This window comes from Eumetopias jubatus, unplaced genomic scaffold, assembly GCF_037043125.1.
Source record: "Eumetopias jubatus isolate StellerSeaLion01/CBP00866 unplaced genomic scaffold, mEumJub1_p1.0 scaffold_13, whole genome shotgun sequence".
Classification (NCBI taxonomy): domain Eukaryota; kingdom Metazoa; phylum Chordata; class Mammalia; order Carnivora; family Otariidae; genus Eumetopias; species Eumetopias jubatus.
The window spans coordinates 16,981,828-16,999,432 of record NW_028274819.1 but is presented as its reverse complement, the minus strand read 5'-3'; the positions used below and the strand labels follow the sequence as shown (position 1 = coordinate 16,999,432).

The following is a 17,605-nucleotide window of genomic DNA, read 5'->3' as shown; positions in this document are numbered from 1 at the left end:
TAAAACACGTCACCAGATGGAAAGAGACGAGCAGCCCCTCTGCCTGTCTCCCCGCCCCTACCACTGATAGTGCTAGTTCTCAGGTAAGTCTGCTGGAGCCCTCTGAACAGAAGGCCCCATCAGAAAAAAGCAGATCTACTTAAATTGGAGAGGAGACACTGGGGGTGGGGGGGGGAAGGTATTTAGGTCAAAGGTATTTTTCAGCAGATCCATCCCTGGCCTGTTCTGGGAACAGGACTGATAAAGACACATGGGAAGGAAGACTGAAGGGACGTGCCAGAGGTTAGCCAGCAAGGCAGCGCCACAGCCTGGAGCCCCCTCTTTGCTTCCAGTGTGTTGGTTTAGATTTCTAGGCTGTTCTGCCAGAAAGCCTTATACAGAAACTCTGCACAGACAGCATTGCTCAAGTCTTCTTTTCTATGCTATATAACCCCTCGGCCACCACTGCTGGAGGAACTTGTCTTCTTCCCAGACCTACAGCTTCTCTCTAAAGAAAAGGAAACTTTCTCTTAATTCACTAGGGTATGCAGAGCCTAGAAAACCAGCTGCGAAAGGTTGTTAAGATAATCAGAGTGTGGACTCATTTTAGTCTTTCTTAGTAAGAAAATATTATCTCTGGGCAATAAAAAAGATACTCAGTATATGAGCAAAAATACTGCATGAGTGTGCAGCCTTAAAGTTCAGCTTTGAAGCAACAGAAGAGGTTAAGGTCTCATCCCTCAATTAACTGTAACTTTCTTCTTTCATTCTTAAAATCAGGGTGAAAGGCACTTTTCTCTAAAGAAACAGTCTTTCTTGAACCCAAGTCCTGTGTGAGTCTGCATCTTTATGAAGTTTATAAAAATTTTAAGGTTTCAGAGACTGTTTCACATGAATCCTAGATAAATTACCAGTGGTGAAATAGACAAAACAAACTGGACATCTTATATTGTTGGGTAAAGAGTCCTGCTCACTTTCTTTTGCTCCTGAGTAGGAGCACATCAAGAAGTGGAGGGCAGACAGCATGTAAAATAAAGGTTAAATAACTTCTTTCAAGTTTCAGAAGAAAAGACGACTTCATATCCTATTTCCATGTTCTAGAACAACAGTCCTCAGTCTATTCCATGTCAGGACCCCTTTACAAATCTTAAAATTACTAAGGACCTCAAAGAGCTTTTATTTGTATTTATTTATATATTATTTGAATTATACTTATTGCTATTTACTGTATTAGAAGTTTTAAGTTTTCAATTTTGAAATAATTACAGAATCACAGGAAGTTACAAAAATAGTATACCAAAAAACTGTAAAACCCCAGAACACACAAGTGCACATCCCATGAGCCAGGAGAGTCATGACATCGTTACAGGGCATGTAATATCTGGAAAACTCCACTGGTTACTCTTGAGAGAAAGAGAATGAAAATGGCAAAGAATATTTTAGTATTATCATGAAAATAGTTTTGATTTTATGGATCCCAAAAAGAGTCTCAGGGACCACACCTGGAGAACGACTACCCATAGAAATGAAAAATAAAATGCCAAGGTATAGATTTTATCTACCCAGAATGGGTTCTCTGCTTAGCTTAAAGAGAGCATAGGAAGTCCCATGGAGGTGCTGCTCCAAGTCAAAAGGCTCAGGCTTTGGTGACTGAATTACTACCATAAACCAAATGTTAAATTGAAAAATGGTGACCCATGATTCTTTGCTAGGAGCCAAGCATGTATGTTTTTTGCAAACACCCTGGCTGTATCAACTGCAACTTCATCATTTGCTAAAAGAATTTTATAACTATGTCAACATATCTTCCCTTCTCATAAAACAATTGTGGCAACAAGGTATATCCTGAGGATTAGTGTCTGACTGGGTTTTGTATTACCAAGTCCTTCTAGACAGTTACTGATCCCCAGGAAAGGCTTGCCGCTCAGCTGTAATTGTTTAATTAATGTTGTTGGGGCTTGTCCTACCCACCAGCAAACATACAGTCTTGTGTGCTGATTTTAATCACTGCCACTGTTGGGATACTGTAAAAGTAGAAGTCAATTGTCTTAAAAAAAAAATCCATTCCACTAGGTTTAACTTAGGAAGTTCTAACATATTTAGTGGTTTTAGAAAAGCCTTCTTTTACCTTTGGATTTCTGAAAAGAACAGTGTTTGCATTTTAAGACAAAACCTGGCAGAAACTTTTACTTTGTGATTTGATCTGAGTAGATGCCTCGAGTTCAGTCTCTCAAAGAAAGCCACAGACCCCCATTAGGGGGTCAACGTTTAGGAAAGGGACTCACACGCAGAACCACAAAATCACCTGTTCCCTGGCATTTGTACACCACACTGTGGGAGACCCCCACCAAGAGGTCATAAGCCGGCAATCCCTCCAGCAATGCTTCAGCTGCAGAAAAGTTGGGACAATCTTTGGTACCAGCAAACAAGGTTTCTGACAAGAACTCCTGGTACTCATTACTCGGGACAGGTAGAAAACCTGTATCAATTACTAATGCCAAAAGTCAGGCAAGCTGGATGAAATTCTGAATTTCAAGAGCAAGGCTGAGTCTGTAGTCATCAGTTATGTCCAAGGAAGGAAGGCTGCCAGAGAACAGAACTCCACTATTACCCGGTCCTCCAAAGAGGATACTTCCTTTGCTGCTTTTAGAATTTTAACTCAGAATGTGCATATAGTAGTCTTTTGTTCTTTGGACAAGGGTAGATCATTAGTAAGCACGAGAACCTTCCAGTTCAAGGGACATTTTACTTGAAGATGATCCTAAAGACAAGCTCTGTAGTTCACAAAAGAAATGGGACATGTACAAAATGAAACTCTTGGTTTCCCTCCTCAAACCTGCTCCCTTTGCCGTCTCAAGTAAATGAGAGTTCTATCCTGCTAGTTGCACAGGCCGAAAACTCTGGATTCACCTTTGACTATTCTTACCTCATACCTAATCCTGCTGGCTCTTCAAAATATATGCAGACTTGGTCACTTTCCTCCATCTCTACGTCTACCACCCTACCAGGCCAAGCCGTCCTCAGCTCTTGCCTCCTAACTGGTCTCCCTGCTCCCATCCTGTCCTCTCCACAGTCTCTTCTCCAGATTTCAGACACAGTGATCCTTTTAAAATCCAAGTTGATTTTGTAAACACCTTAAAAACAGTAAATGCCGGCAAGAACCATCAAAGGATGCTATAACCACTGGGTAACAGTTTGTTGGGGAACTAGATATTTATACAGACTCAAAGCTATCTCTGCCAGAGAAAAAAGGCCCCTTTACAAGTGGAAAAATTTGATGTGATCTATGTTAAAGGATGAAAGCTAACATCACCAACAGCGGGACAGACCGACTGACGGCACGTGCTACTCGTTGTGAAGTGCTGAAAAGGACTCACCATCTCATATTTAGTGTTCCTACAAAAATGCATACCCCGAGTCTACTCCTGAGGAAACAATCAGATCATCCAAATGGAGGGACACTCTACACAGAAACTGGCCTACCTTTTAAGAAATGCCGATGTCATGAATGACAAAGAAAAGCTGAGAAACTGCTCCAGAGTAAGGAGACGAAAGAGACAATACCATGGCAACAAATATCAAGAGTGATCTTAACCTGGATTCTGGAGCAGAAAAAACAAAGTGCCCCTAAAGCAATTATTGAGACAACTAGAGAAACCTGACTATGGAATATATATTATAGAATAATATTTACTCAATATTAAGTGTCCTCAATTTGATAACTGCATTGTGACTGTATCAGAGAATATCTTTGTTCTTAGAAGATACATGCTGAAGGGTTTCGGGTAAAGATTCATGGTGTCTGCAACTTCTTAACTAGTTCAGCAAAATGTGTGTGTGGTGGTGGGGGAGCATATGTGGCAAAATGGTAATAACCAGTGAATCTGGGTGGAAGGTATATATTTGTTCTTTGTATTTTCTTCCAACTTCTCCGTAAGTTTGAAATTTTTCAAAATAAAAAGTTGAAAAATTAACGTCACTCCTCTCCTCAAGGCCCTCCAGTGATTTCCCCCATCTCCCTCCAAGTAAAAGCCCCAAGGCCCTGCACCCTGGGCCCTGCTACCTCTGGGGTGCCATCTCCCCAAATCTCCGCACTCCTTCTGCCCTGCTGTCCTGGCCTTCTAGCTTTTCCTCCACACCATGTACGTGCCTACCTCACGGCTTCTGCATTGCTGTTCCCTCTGCATGGAACACGCTCCCCATGATCTACTCTCACACCTTCTACTTCCTGCCAGAGCGGCTCTCTTCCCTCTCTTCATAAAACAGGAGCCGGCTGCCATTATGTCCTATCGCCCTTATTCTGCCCCAGTGTTCTTTACAGCACTTATCATTACCTTTTATGTGTTCCTTTGCTTATTGCTGGCCTCTGGCCCTGTAATAGGGGCTCCTTGAGGGCAGGGAGTTGGTTTTGTTCCCTGTTCTATCCCCAGCCTCAACAACAGCACTTGCTCAGCGGAGGAGTGTTCAGGAAGTGTTTGCTGACTAAACTCACTGCTTTGTAAATGCTCATTTAAAATCTTTGGGCGCCTGTGAGAGAACCACACTGATGGTCACCAGAGGGGAGGTGGGTGGGGGGCTGGGGGAAATAGGTAAAGGGGATTAAAGAGCACACTTATCATGATGAGCACTGAGTACTGTATCCAATTGTTGCATCACGATACTGTACACCTGAAACTAATATAGCACTTTATGATAACTATACTAGAATTAAAATCAAAAGCATAAAAATAAGTAAAATAAAAACAAACAAAAAAACCCCCCAAATCTCAGGGTACTAGTTTACCATCCTGCAGTTTCTACATGCAGGGCCACTAAACGTTTTCAGGAACCTGTTTGATCAATTCTGCTGAATAAAGCTGCTTGAAAGAAAAGTTTTCCACTTCTTGAATTCTACTTGAAGCAGGAAACAAGGACTGCTGGGGGAAAGTGCACCCTGTTCCTTTTCCTCACCCCGAAACACAGACGATGGAAACCTGAGCACCTTTAAAGTATATGAGCTGACTTCCCACCCCATCCCCCTTCCTGAGAACTCATTCACAGCAGATCAAATCCAGATTTTAAAAACTCTGACTGAGCCTCCTGATGTAGGTGATTCTCAAGGACATGGCAGGACCTGGGGCCCTGGCAGAAAGCTGCCTTACATGGTATACAGGGTCCTGTAGGGAATACTGCTGTTCCAGGGTTAGTCAAGGAGATGCAGCTGGTAAGGAGACAACACATGATAACGGTTTCCCCAATTTAAGCTCTCAGAAAGAGAGCACGCTTTTCCCAAGTTACTTACGTCTGTGGAGGTGGGGCTGGGCAGGGACACAGGCTGAACAGGTGCAGGGAAAGTGAATGTGGTCTCTGTCTTTTCATTTTCAGGGGAGTCAGGATGACTGGATGGGGGGGATGTTGGGGTAAGGGCTCCAAACCCCAGCACTGCATTGTATTTTGGAGGACGACCTATATACCAAGAGAAGGGAACAAAAGGGAAAAAAGGGGGAGGGAAAGAAAGGGGGAAAAATGATCTTACATACCTTTGGCCAGTGTTCCTCATTGGCTAGCATGGAAAAGGAAGTGAGGTAGCAGACAGAAGGTTAATACAACAGTCCCAAAGAGAGGAAGTGAAGCAAAGATTTAAATGTCATTAGAAACAACTGCATGAGTCTCAAAAGAAAGGAGGATAAGAGAGCCTTGGAGAATGACAGGAGGCCTGCGTCATGTCAAAGGGCCTGGCCTTGGGTGGATCAAGGTGACACTCCTGGACTATTATGATTTGAGATTTCTAGCGTGAGAACAAGATGTCAAAGCTCAAAGAGGGCCACAGCTAGGAGTAAGAGTTTATTCTCCCACTTCTACATATTGTTCTCTAAGGTTTCTCTGTAACCATCATCCTTATAATCATTAATGATTCCCTGGTCCCACAAATGGATTTATTTAGGATTTCTGCTTTTCCTTTTCTCTCCTATCTATATTTTGGTCATTTCACTGCTTGTGAGGGTGGAGAAAGGCAAACTGAGGAGGCAAAACTCAAGTTAACTATTCTTACCCCTTGCTAGTAGAGCTAGTGAGAAATATGTTCTGGGACTAGCTGGAACCTAAGAGCTAAAAAAATGATCTGAGCTTGACAATGATTTTAGGTATGTCTGGAGCCAGATTCCCTCCCCAGATGATCAAGAACTGTCTCCCCGCTTCTGTCACAAACACTCTAGTGAACTACATGTCTAAGGACTGGGGCCTGTCACCAAATCTAAGAAAAGGCCCTGCCATCAGCAAGGCTGCTGAAAGACTGACCGGAACAAGAGCACTGGGAATCAAGCCTCGAGGCTACAGAGGATCTATAAATGGACTCTGATGGGTGTGGCAAGACTGGTCAACCACTCCTGCTTTATGATACATCTAAGCCAGGGTCCTTGTCAGAAGGGCCAGGATCAAAGCTTCTAAGCTTTGAGTGATCAAAAGTATACTTTCAGCACGGCAAAGGGGGAAAAAAAAAAGCCAGAGAGGCACACAACTGCCTACAAGCACTGGTGAAAGGTTCACAACTTTGCCAACAGTTATAATTTATATCAGGATTATGCACAAGAGTCATGATTCTGTCAGACATTACACAAATATTACCTATCTGTGTTAAACTGGCAATGTCTGCAGTACAAAGACAGGGAATTTAGGGCTGCCCAAAGGGGAAGTGAAAGATGAATGCTCTTTGTTTACCCACAGAAGGCACATCTAGGCATTGTGAATACAGGCTTTCATCCTCTGACCTTGGCAAGTGATGCCAAGGTCTTTCTGGCTCATTTAACCCCTGTCCTCTTAGCAGATACTCCCCACCAGCACACCAATTAACTGTGGCTTCTGACTGGGGGCTCCTTTCTGAAAACTAGGTCAGAGGTCACTAAAAATTGCCAAAAATAAAACAACAAAAAATAACCCACGACACTGGTTACTGTGGCCCAGGAATCAATAGGAAGCAACGATGTAGGGTTTCCCATGGAAATATTTTTTTGCCACCTAAAGGACAGGTAGGTAATGAAACATTATAATGGGTCACTGAGGGCAGGTACACTCTCTCTTTTGGGTGAGGAGGTGGTAATGGTACAGTTGGCAGCCCTGCCGCAAGGGTCGGGATGACCTCCTAGGCTTCCAAGAGCTCTGAGACAGTGTGTGCTTATGCAAAAATTAGTATGCTACTCTACTTGTTCTGCAACCTTTCTAGCCTGGAATGTAATTCAGGGACACATTATCATGTGGAGAAAGGGACCTTGGGATGTATTACTAACATCAAAGAACAATTTCAGAACCTTGTTTATGAGCTCAAACTCAGAGCTGTTAAGACCTACTCAGACCTGCAAGGAGGGCTGCTGCCTCTGCCCCGCCCACAAGTAAGGGGCACCAGCTGCGCCCCAAAGCCTGAAATATGGGGACGGTACTCTTTAGGAACTTCTACTTCGGGGAGCCTGTTTCGACCATGACCTAGCTTCCTTAGCTGGAGATGCTCTCAACTCATAGATTCTAAGTTCTCAGTGTGGCTACGTCTCTCCTTCCTGGAAAGTCTGCAGCTCACAGAAACCCGAGTCATGCTCTGGTCTCGCCGGCAGCAGGATGACTTAGACACTACTAAGAACACCTTGGCAACAGCAGGCTCTGTTCTGCTCAGAGATGCTAAAATGCTTCCTTTCACACAATGTTCTGTTCGCTGTGCTATTCATGGACAGCCTGGTGGGCCTGGGGCAGAAATGCTGTATTAAGCCATTTCCTTGAGTCAGCTTTGCCAGAACCCTAAGAAAGGAAGCTTGCGATTCAGGATACAGAACTCTAAGGAGAAATATCACTCTCTTCTTCCCCCATTTTCAGAGAACAACAACAACAAAACTATGTTCAAGGGATTTAGGAGTTAGGCTCTAGGACAAGGGGAGGAAGTAGGGGGAAGAAACACGACACAGAAAGCAGAAGCAACAGCGAGGGAGAGCTACAAAAAGGTACTCACCTCTCTTCCGGGTCCCAGGATGCATTGTACTGTTCAGGTATGTGACTGCACTCTTCTTACGCTTTGAGGATTGAAGAGGGAAAGGTAACTAGTTGAATAGCATGGTTACTACTAATACTGGCACAAGCTAGAGACCAAGCACGGCATGCCTGTCAACACGCCAACAACTGAGTGCAAGTCACCCCAAGGTCTCAGTGCTAACGGGCTCTATTATATATACTTGGCTCTGAGAGAATAGAATATTCCAGAGAGGTCTGCCTCTGCTTCAGATGACAGCTGTGTTGAAGCCAAGATGAGTTAAATTTTTAAGGTAGGCTTGTATTTGCTCAAACTTACGGAAAAAACTAAGGGGAAAGCAGTAAATAATAAAAATGAAACAGTATGATTAGCCAGAGAAAAACCCATCATTTCAAAAAGCTGGCCAAGTATAATCAGGGTACTGTTCCTCGGTAGGTTTTCAGATGGGAGGAGATGAAAAAATTCATAAATAAAACTAGAACTGTGAGGGGAGGGCCAAGTTCTGGCCAGGAATACCTCTGGCTCAAAGACTGCTCCGCTGTATACTGGATTTGCTGTTGTTCTTCTTTTTCGTTCTTGCCTCTTGCTTTGGATTTCTTGGGAAAGCAAAAGGTTTGAATTAGAAGAGAGATATAGAGAACCTCAAAAACTGAACTTCACTGTTTATCTTTTAGTTTTCCCATGACAAATAAGAAATGGGGGCACATCCCTCTGTTTCACGGCAGCCTCAGCAGAGGCAAGCACACTGCTGGGAAGAAAGGTGTAGGACCATCTACTCTCACCTCTCAGAAAGCAAGACCATGCTGTCCCACAGTGTGGCTCTCTGTGACCCAGAGCTTAACAGCAGCCAACACATATAAACAAGCTGTCCTCATCTATTTGTAGTTCACTGGAATACAGGTGTGGATGAACTTTATCCACAGACCTAGACTGAGTAACCATAGTTCACCAGTCTTGAGTTAAATAATAGGACAGGTGTAGCTTTGTAACTGTTCTTAAGATTCGAATAACCCAGAGTGATTGAAAAATACAGACAAAGATTTGTCAGAGGGGCATTTGATACTTCGTGCTGTCAGGAAAAAAAAAAAAAAGAGTTCCTCTAAAGTGAACAGAAGTCATAGAGGCAGCTGGGGGGTCTCCCCTGGACAGCAGTGTGGATGACAACAGGGAGGGGAGGGGATGAACGTCAGATAGAGGAAAGGCAAGTTTGACTCCAAAGGAAAGAAAGTCCACACTAGCTGAACAATACTCTATTGGCATTCCAGTGTTCTACATTCTAGCAATAAATTCAACACTATTTTCAAGAACAAAGCTCTGGGCCAGAAGCAAGGCAGGACCATGAATTATCTTCTCTTACCTTCTAGATGGTCATGTGTTACCAATCCTAGAGACACCATGAAGGCAAGTTTCTGTGCCAGAGAAACAAGAATGTACTTCAGTTTGGGTTCTCACAAAGTCAAATGCATGTTCCTAGTTAGACTTCTTGGCAAAGCCAGCCCAATGGGCTGGTTGCTTGAAGGAAGGAGGCCAGGTTCAGGTGACCAAAGAACAGACCTTCCAGGGCCACTCTGGAGGCTTTCTGGTCTTATAAGGATCAAAAGAGAAGGTCGGGGGCCTGCATCTTCCACTTTCTCAATAACAGAAATCAGCGTCTTTGAGTGCCCTAAGTTTTTTTTTTTCCCCCAGAAAAATCCTCTTACAAGGAAGAGGATTTCATATTCAAAAAGCATGCAGAGGGTGACAAAGAGCCTCCCATACAACAAGCTCCAGATGCTAAGTACTTCACTTGTCACAGCAGGCAAGGGTTTCTTACATTTTTACTACCAGTGACTGGACAATGCTAACTCAAAGCTAAATGAATTTTAGGAACAAGAGCAGATGATTCTGCTTAATATTACCATTTTTAAATCAAACACGGACCTAAAAATTATGGAGGAATCTCTCTTTGGAGACCACTCTCAGCGCTCCAACAGAAGTTAAACTGATTAGAATACTGAACCCCAAAGCTGGAACATTAGATGCTTAAAGTTGGAGAGAGCAACAAACTAATCCCTATTTTGCTCTGTAGTTGCATGTGGTCTGACAGTATGTCTTCATGTGCATGTGGTTGCTAAATATGCCAAATAACAGATCATCAATTTCTCTCACTGATTATTATCAATAAAGAATATCATCAATTGTTAGGACATATTCCTATAGAATTGCTTATATTACCATGTGGTCTTTAAAAATCCTGATAGCTTACCTTCAACATTCAATACCATGATGTTTTGGCCCAGAGTGATAGATTCAAGCTCTTTAAGATACTGAGTGTTTTAGGAAGAAACAGTCCCTGAACAAGCCACTTGAGAACACAGAAGTGTCCTTTACTGGTATCCTCAGGGTTCTGAAGAAATGTTTTTATTTTATTTCTTATTTCAAAAACTTAGGTGGGAGCCTATCCCCCAACAGCCAGCGTACTTTAGTAAGGAAAAACACTCTTAGATTTGCTGCCCATTTGCCACACTGCATGTTGAAACGCCATACACTTTCTGACTGCCAATTAACTACATTCCTGCTTTTCACTATTCTTCACAACCTGATCAAGATTAGAAGGCTGTCTACCAACTGTTCTCTGTTTGTAAACCAGTGTGTGGTTTGACATTCAGATGCACCTTCTTTTAATCAAGTGACAGTACTCTTCTTGACCAGTCACATCCAACTCATCTTTGCCAGTCTAGTTCAAGCTCACACAAAAAATTATTAAATAAAAACAAAATCTCCTCTCCTCTGGAACAGATTTTCAGTGATAAAGAGAATAAAAAGTTGTCAAGAACTTTTGCCTCATTCTGTATCACACATGTACCAAAAACTAATTTATTCTCTTTATGGCAGTGATTCTGTCCAATTATAAGGTGGAATATCCACCACTATACATTGTAGTGGTGCCCGCTCGCCCACACTGGGCCACCAACGTAAGATATCCTTTTCCTTTGCTAATTTTGTGGATGACTTCACAAGTTCCTCAGCAATTTGCATCACTGGTACTTCTTTCTGGTTCAAGTTCTGGCCCCTTCTTTACAGATAAATTAAAAACAAATCCATTTCATATCAGAAAGAATTATAATTTGGGCTTGTTTTAGAAAAACCTGAACTGGCTTAACTTAGTAAATCACTGCTTTAAAAAAATGACATGAAGTTTTGATAGCTTCCTGCCACTATCTGACATGGTTTCATTAAAAAGAATGCACTGAGGACAGAAGGAAATAGACTGCTGGTCTAATAAAATCCAACTATCAGATATTCATCATCATATTACCTGTCCACATTTTTCTTTTAGAGTTGCTTATACAAGAGCCAAACTAAAAAATTCTCTTGTCTAAGGGGACACACAAATTCACATTGTGTACTTGTACCAGTCCTGTTTGCTACGTAAGTTTTTAACTCTATCCTGAATTGTAGTACAGATGTTATTATTTTCATCCCTACTTTTAGGCTTCAATGAACAACTTTTGGGTTACTGATTCATTTGGGGTTTGGGAATCAGGTGCAATGCAATGGTAGAAACAAAAATGCACATATAACAACTATAATCGATAACATAAATAAACCTTAACTGAGTGAACCGGATGGACCTCTTAGAAGTGTTGGCTGAGACAAACAAAACATAATTATCATGAGGAATACATGGGAAAATGATCATTAATCTTACATTTCAAATTTGTAACATTGCCTGAAATGCTGTATGCCAGCTCACAGACACTCCAGGCCACACTCTTATTCTGCTTTAGGCCAAACCGACTTGGCAATACATTATTGAACAGTGAGGAAGCACAAGAAAAGGACAATCAAGTGACTCAGAGAGCAAGTCGCCCTCCTGGTTTGTGAGAATAAGTTACATCTCACAGACTGAACCATGCCTTTGGAGGGCTAAGCCTACCTGAGGGTTCTCCTCCCGTTTTGGTTTGGGTGCAGCAGGTGGAGTGATGGTACGGCTCTCTGTTTGTTTCTCATCTGTTTCTGTGTGGGATTTAATTGTCTAGGGAAGAAAAATTAAATGAAAATTTAGAATTCACTTTTTATTAAAAAAATGAAAACACAGCTTAACTGTAGCCAACGAGGAAGAAAAGAAGAACATACTCAAATTGGAAACATATTAATAAAGGAGGCAATATGGATTACATTTTGGAAGGGGGAAAATAAAATGTAAGGCCCCAGCTGAAATAATTAAATTGTGTAACTAGAGTGGATATGAATCTATAACTACAACAGTCTAAATTATACAAAAAGAAAAATCCACAGTTTAATTCCTATGTATAAAAATGAGTATAGGTTGCTCTATTTCACTATATTTTAGAATATAGGGGCAGTTTTCCAGAAGCAAGCCCACAAGCCCACTCTTGTTACATATGGGTCAAACTCCAGTCCACAGCACTCTTAAGATCTGAATAATGTGGGGCGCCTGGGTGGCTCAGTTGGTTAAGTGACTGCCTTCCGCTCAGGTCATGATCCTGGAGTCCCAGGATCGAGTCTCGCATTGTATCGGGCTCCTTGCTCAGCGGAGAGTCTGCTTCTCCCTCTCCCTCCCCCTTCTCATGTGCTCTCTCTCTCTCTCTCAAATAAATACAATCTTTAAAAAAAAAAAGATTTGAATAATGTAAAAAAAAAAATCTTACATATACTTCCTATTTCCAATTCCAATCATAACCTACGAGAACATGCAGAACTACCCTCACTTGGGATATTTAACACCTGCCTATATCACTCATCAGAGGAGAGATGAACTTGCCAAGGAAAGGTCATCTTGCAAGAGGCTGACACTCTGATTACCCCGAACCTTGTCTTCCAGATGCAACCATTCAAACAAAAGAACACCAGTAGCATTATCATCTAAGTACAAATGGTAGCTAGCAAATCGGTAGACTGGGCTTGCATTACTATTCTTATTATGACTCAATGGCTAATTCATTTTATGAACCCCTCTGTAAATACTGATATGATATTAGAACAGTGGATATAAAACTGTGAACACGAACCTAATTTACTTTTTCAAATTAAAAAAATGTGGATGCTGTCTTTCTGTATGTCAGCAAGAATTAAATGAGAATGAAGCTGATTATTGACGAGGAAGAAGCTTCAGTCCTATAAGCAGGACATCAAAAGTTCTCAAAAATCATTATGCTGTGAAATATGCTACCAGATCTGAAAAACAAATACAATCACAAAGATCTTTCACTTCTTTCCTAGCCACTTCCATATTTTCTTTCTGCTTCTCTTATTACTTTAAGAGAATGCTAGCATCTGCCTTATCAATACTGCGGCAGCCACTGTTCTGGGGCACAAATGCTGCCTGATATTTTATTTTTCATCAATTCCCTGTCCTATTTCCTCCTCTATATGATAAGCTACTTGAGAGCAGGCATTATTCTACACACATTTTTTACAGTCCTCTGTGCCTAGTACAATGCCTTCCAGAAGAATCACTCACTTCACCTCTCACATACATTTTTTAACCAAAAAGGACATATTTCCTACATAAAACAAACCACTGAACACACTACAAGGGGACACAATGGAAAAGTAGTTTATAGTGTTATCTTTAAGGCTCTGGGTGTCCAGAAAGCTTATTTTCATGGCTTTCTGAGTAAGGAAGGGCAGGGGTCTGAGGGAGGGGGCATAAGAGGTCAAGTGGAAGGGTCTGCTGCTCCTCCAAGGCTATGTGAAGTTCCTTGGGGGTCTCTTGGTTCCATCTCTACGGCTGAGTGACACACGTAGTGGTAATGCCTCTGGGGAAGGGCAAACCAATTCCTCTCCGCTAAGAAATTACCCAGGGTTCAGATTTTCTCTCTCATTCAAGAAGAGTACAATTATCTCAGGGTTGGATAAAGAACACAAAAAGCATCCAAAATAAATAAATAAATAAATAACACAATCAAAACACTTGGGAGATGTATTTCTTTCATGGAGCTACTGCTCTGGGGGAAACCAGGCCATGTTGCGAGCAGCACTATGCAGAGGTCCGTGTGGTGGGCAACTGAGGCACCTCCACCAACAGCCAGTGTGAAGTGCGGCCTGCCAACAACCACGTGACTGAGTTTGGAAGGGAGCTATCCAGTCCGGGTTGAGCCTTGACTACAGCCCTGGCCAACCTGTCTGAATGCAAACTTACGAGAGGCCTTGAGCCAGAAGCACCCAGCTAGGATGCAGGTTGATTCCTGACCCTCATAAGCTATATGGGATAATAAATATTTGTTGTTTTAAGCTGCTTAAAACAAACCCAAAACATTAAGGTTGGGGGAGTGAGAGAAATGGCAGAACAGGGAGCTCTAAGAATTAATCCTTCCACTGAAGCAATCATTAAGCTGGCAAAAACAGAATCAACTTTTTAGAATTCTGGAGTCTAATAAAAACCTTATAGCAACCAGGGGGACACTTACTGAAGAAAGAGGCTGCTAAATTTCACTAAGAAAGCATTTTTCCTTACCTATCTACAAATCCCCATTCCACAGCTTGGACAGAGGCTTTGGGGATGGAACCCTGTGTTCCTAGTGTGGCTTGTGGTGCCAAGGGAAGCAACATGGACCTTGTTCTCAAAAACTTGTGGTTGTGCATTTTGACCTGTTTGATGGTTCCCTGAGGACTGGTACGGAGGCTGACCTTCATTTTGCCCACCTTAGGCTGAAAGTGGCTTTTGGGGTGGCTTCTGATGAAAGCATCTAAAGACATGTTACCCATAGTCACCTGGTGCAAGGGATGGTGGATGGAGTATATGGCAGACAGACCCAAAGGCCTGGGAAGGAGGAGACTGAGGAGGGAGATTCTTGTAAGAGTAAGGGCTTTGAAGGGGTATCACATATGCTGGGGAATCCGGAGTGTAGTGCATATTCCCAGGGCTAGATGCATGCTCAGAAAAGATGTGAGAGAACCCTAGGCTTATACCTCTGGCTGATCTTTGAGCTCTGTCCCAGAAAGAGGTGAAGGCTAAGCTAGGGTTATAGACAGCCTGGCTTAGCACTGAAGAATACTCCTGTTCAGAGCCAATCTGCAAATATAGGAAGGGTTTGTTTTTTTTTTAATTTAGTTGTTGTTGCTATTATTATTATTATTATTATTATTATTATTATTATGTCTTTTTGGCTCCAGTTGTTTAAGGAAATCTGTCAGGTCACTAGCTGACCCGAGACAACAGAACAGAGATTTCAGAGACTATACATGACAAGAAATACAGTTTTTGCAAAAACAGTTTGGAAAAGGCACTAAACAGACCTCAACAATCAATAACAGCAAACTCTGGGGTGGGAGGAGAATCTAATTTCCAGAGTTATCACACTGTAATTTCAAAATGAACAGTTTAACAAAAAATTGGAAGGCATACAAAGAAACAGGAAAGTATGGCCCATAGTAGGAAAAAAAGAAATCAACAGAAACTGGCCTTAAGGAAACCAAGACATTGGACTCTTTAGAGAAAGACTAAGCGTCTTAAATATGCTCAAAGAGCTAATGGAAACCATGGACAAAGAACTGAAAGAAACCAGAAGAACAATTCCCCACGAAAAAGAGACTACCAATAAAGAGACAGAAATTATTGAAAGGAACCAAATAGAAACTCTGCAGCTGAAAAGTATAAAAGCTTAAATGAAAAATTCACTAGAGGGGTTCAGGCAAAAGAAACAATCAGTGAACTTCAAGATAGGACAATTGAAATTATCCAGTTTGAGGAACAGAAAGGAAAAACATGAAGAAAAATTAACAGAGCCTAAGGGATCTGTGGGACATTATCAACATATGCATTATGGACTCCCATGGGGAGCGGAGAGACAGAGAAAGAAGCAGAAATAATACTTGAAGAAATAACAGCTCAAAACTTCCCAAATTTGATGAAAGACAGGAATCTACACATCCAAGAAGCTCACTGACATCCATATAGAATAAACTAAAAGAGATTCACGGTCTGGGGGAAGATGGCAGAATAGAAGGACCCCGAGCTCTCCCTGTCCCTACATTTACAATTAGATATCAAACACATCTAAGTCAATAAACCAGACAGCAATCAGAAGACTGGAAGAACAAACTCCCCAACTAAATATACAGAAGAAGCTGGATCTGAAAGGTTAGGAAGTTCAGAAAGGTGGAGGGAGGTTACCTGCAGGAGGGAGGGAACTGTGCGCATGGAGATGGCAGAGAAATGGGCCCTCACACCAGGGAGCTCACATGGGGAAGACTGAGCCCCATAATGTTTGGCTTCAAAAACGGGGCTGAATTCTGTAAGTTTTTTAAACCAGTGGGACTTGGAGCCTGGAGCTTTAAAAGTCAGCTGACTCAGCACTGAGCAAACCAGGAGGGTGAGTGATAGCTGGGTCAACACCCTTAAAGGGACAGCAGCCTGAGCCAAGAGGCAAAATAAAAATGGCAATGTGCACAACACTTGGGTCAAATGGGAGACAGATCTGTTCATACTGATCATACAATATAATACTGATTTTGGAGCATGTTGGGGACTTCTCCAAAAACAAAGGAGCTGGCAGGTGCCGTTTTCCACTACCCCCACCCTTCCCCCAAGCATAAACCTGTGGGAGACAGTGCTCTCATATCACCTAAACTACCAAATTAACTGACACTGACTTCTGAAAAAAAAAAAAAATCCAATGTTTTTGAATATAAAGGTCATTGTGTTCTTCTTAAAAACCACATTGTTGGGCGCCTGGGTGGCTCAGTCGTTAAGCGTCTGCCTTCGGCTCAGGTCATAATCTCAGGGTCCTGGGATCGAGCCCTGCATCGGGCTCCCTGCTTGGTGGGAAGCCTGCTTCTCCCTCTCCCACAAGACCCCTCCATATGCTGCCTACAAGAGACTCATTTTAGACCTAAAGACACCACCAGACTGAAAGTGAGGGGATGGAGAAATATCTATCATGCAAATGAAATGGATGTCAAAAGAAAGCCAGAGTAGCAATATTTGTTATCAGATAAAGACTTTAAAGATTTATTTGAGAGAGAAAGAGAGTGTATGAGCGTGCACATGTGGTGGGAAGGGCACAGGGAGAGGGAGAGAGAGAATCTTAAGCAGGTTCCACACCCAGTGCAGAGCCTGATGCGGGGCTCCATCTCATAACCCTGAGAGATCATGACCTGAGCTGAAACCAAGAATCGGACGCTTAATTGACTGAGCCACCTGGGAGCCCCAGATAAAAGACTTTAAAACAAAGTCTGTAACAAGAGACAAAGAAGGACACTATATAATAATATGGGGGACAATCCAACAAGAAGATAGAACAACTGTAAATATTTATGCACCCAACACAGGAGCACCAAAATACATAAAACAGTTTATAATAAACATAAATGAACTAATCAATAATAATACAATAGTAATAGGGGACTTTAACACCTCACTTATGTTGGTGGGCAGATCATCCAAACAGAAAATCAACAAGGGAACAGTGGCTTTGAATAACACATTGGAACAGATGGATTTAACAGATATATTCAGAACATTTCATCCTAAAACAGTAGAATACACATTTTTTTCAAGTGCACACAAAACATTCTCCAGAATAGGTCACATATTAGCCCACAACACAAGCCTCAACAAATTTAAGACTGAAGTCATACCACACATCTCTTCTGACCACAATGCTATGAAAACAGAAGTCAACCACAATC

The 17,605-nt window shown here is 42.1% G+C and overlaps 1 protein-coding gene across 7 annotated transcripts in view; it reads right to left on the bottom strand.

The window, feature by feature from the left end:
• Positions 1 to 17,605, bottom strand: part of PHF21A (PHD finger protein 21A) — a 191,394-nt gene that overhangs the window by 9,047 nt on the left and 164,742 nt on the right. For all 7 annotated transcript variants that reach the window (XM_028111051.2, XM_028111054.2, XM_028111053.2 and 4 more), the window contains 5 exons: positions 11,886 to 11,984; positions 9,324 to 9,375; positions 8,483 to 8,562; positions 7,949 to 8,009; positions 5,261 to 5,424 (listed from right to left, as the gene is read on the bottom strand). In XM_028111051.2, the coding sequence (XP_027966852.1) occupies positions 5,261 to 5,424; positions 7,949 to 8,009; positions 8,483 to 8,562; positions 9,324 to 9,375; positions 11,886 to 11,984 (456 nt within the window). The remainder of the gene's footprint in view (positions 1 to 5,260; positions 5,425 to 7,948; positions 8,010 to 8,482; positions 8,563 to 9,323; positions 9,376 to 11,885; positions 11,985 to 17,605) is intronic.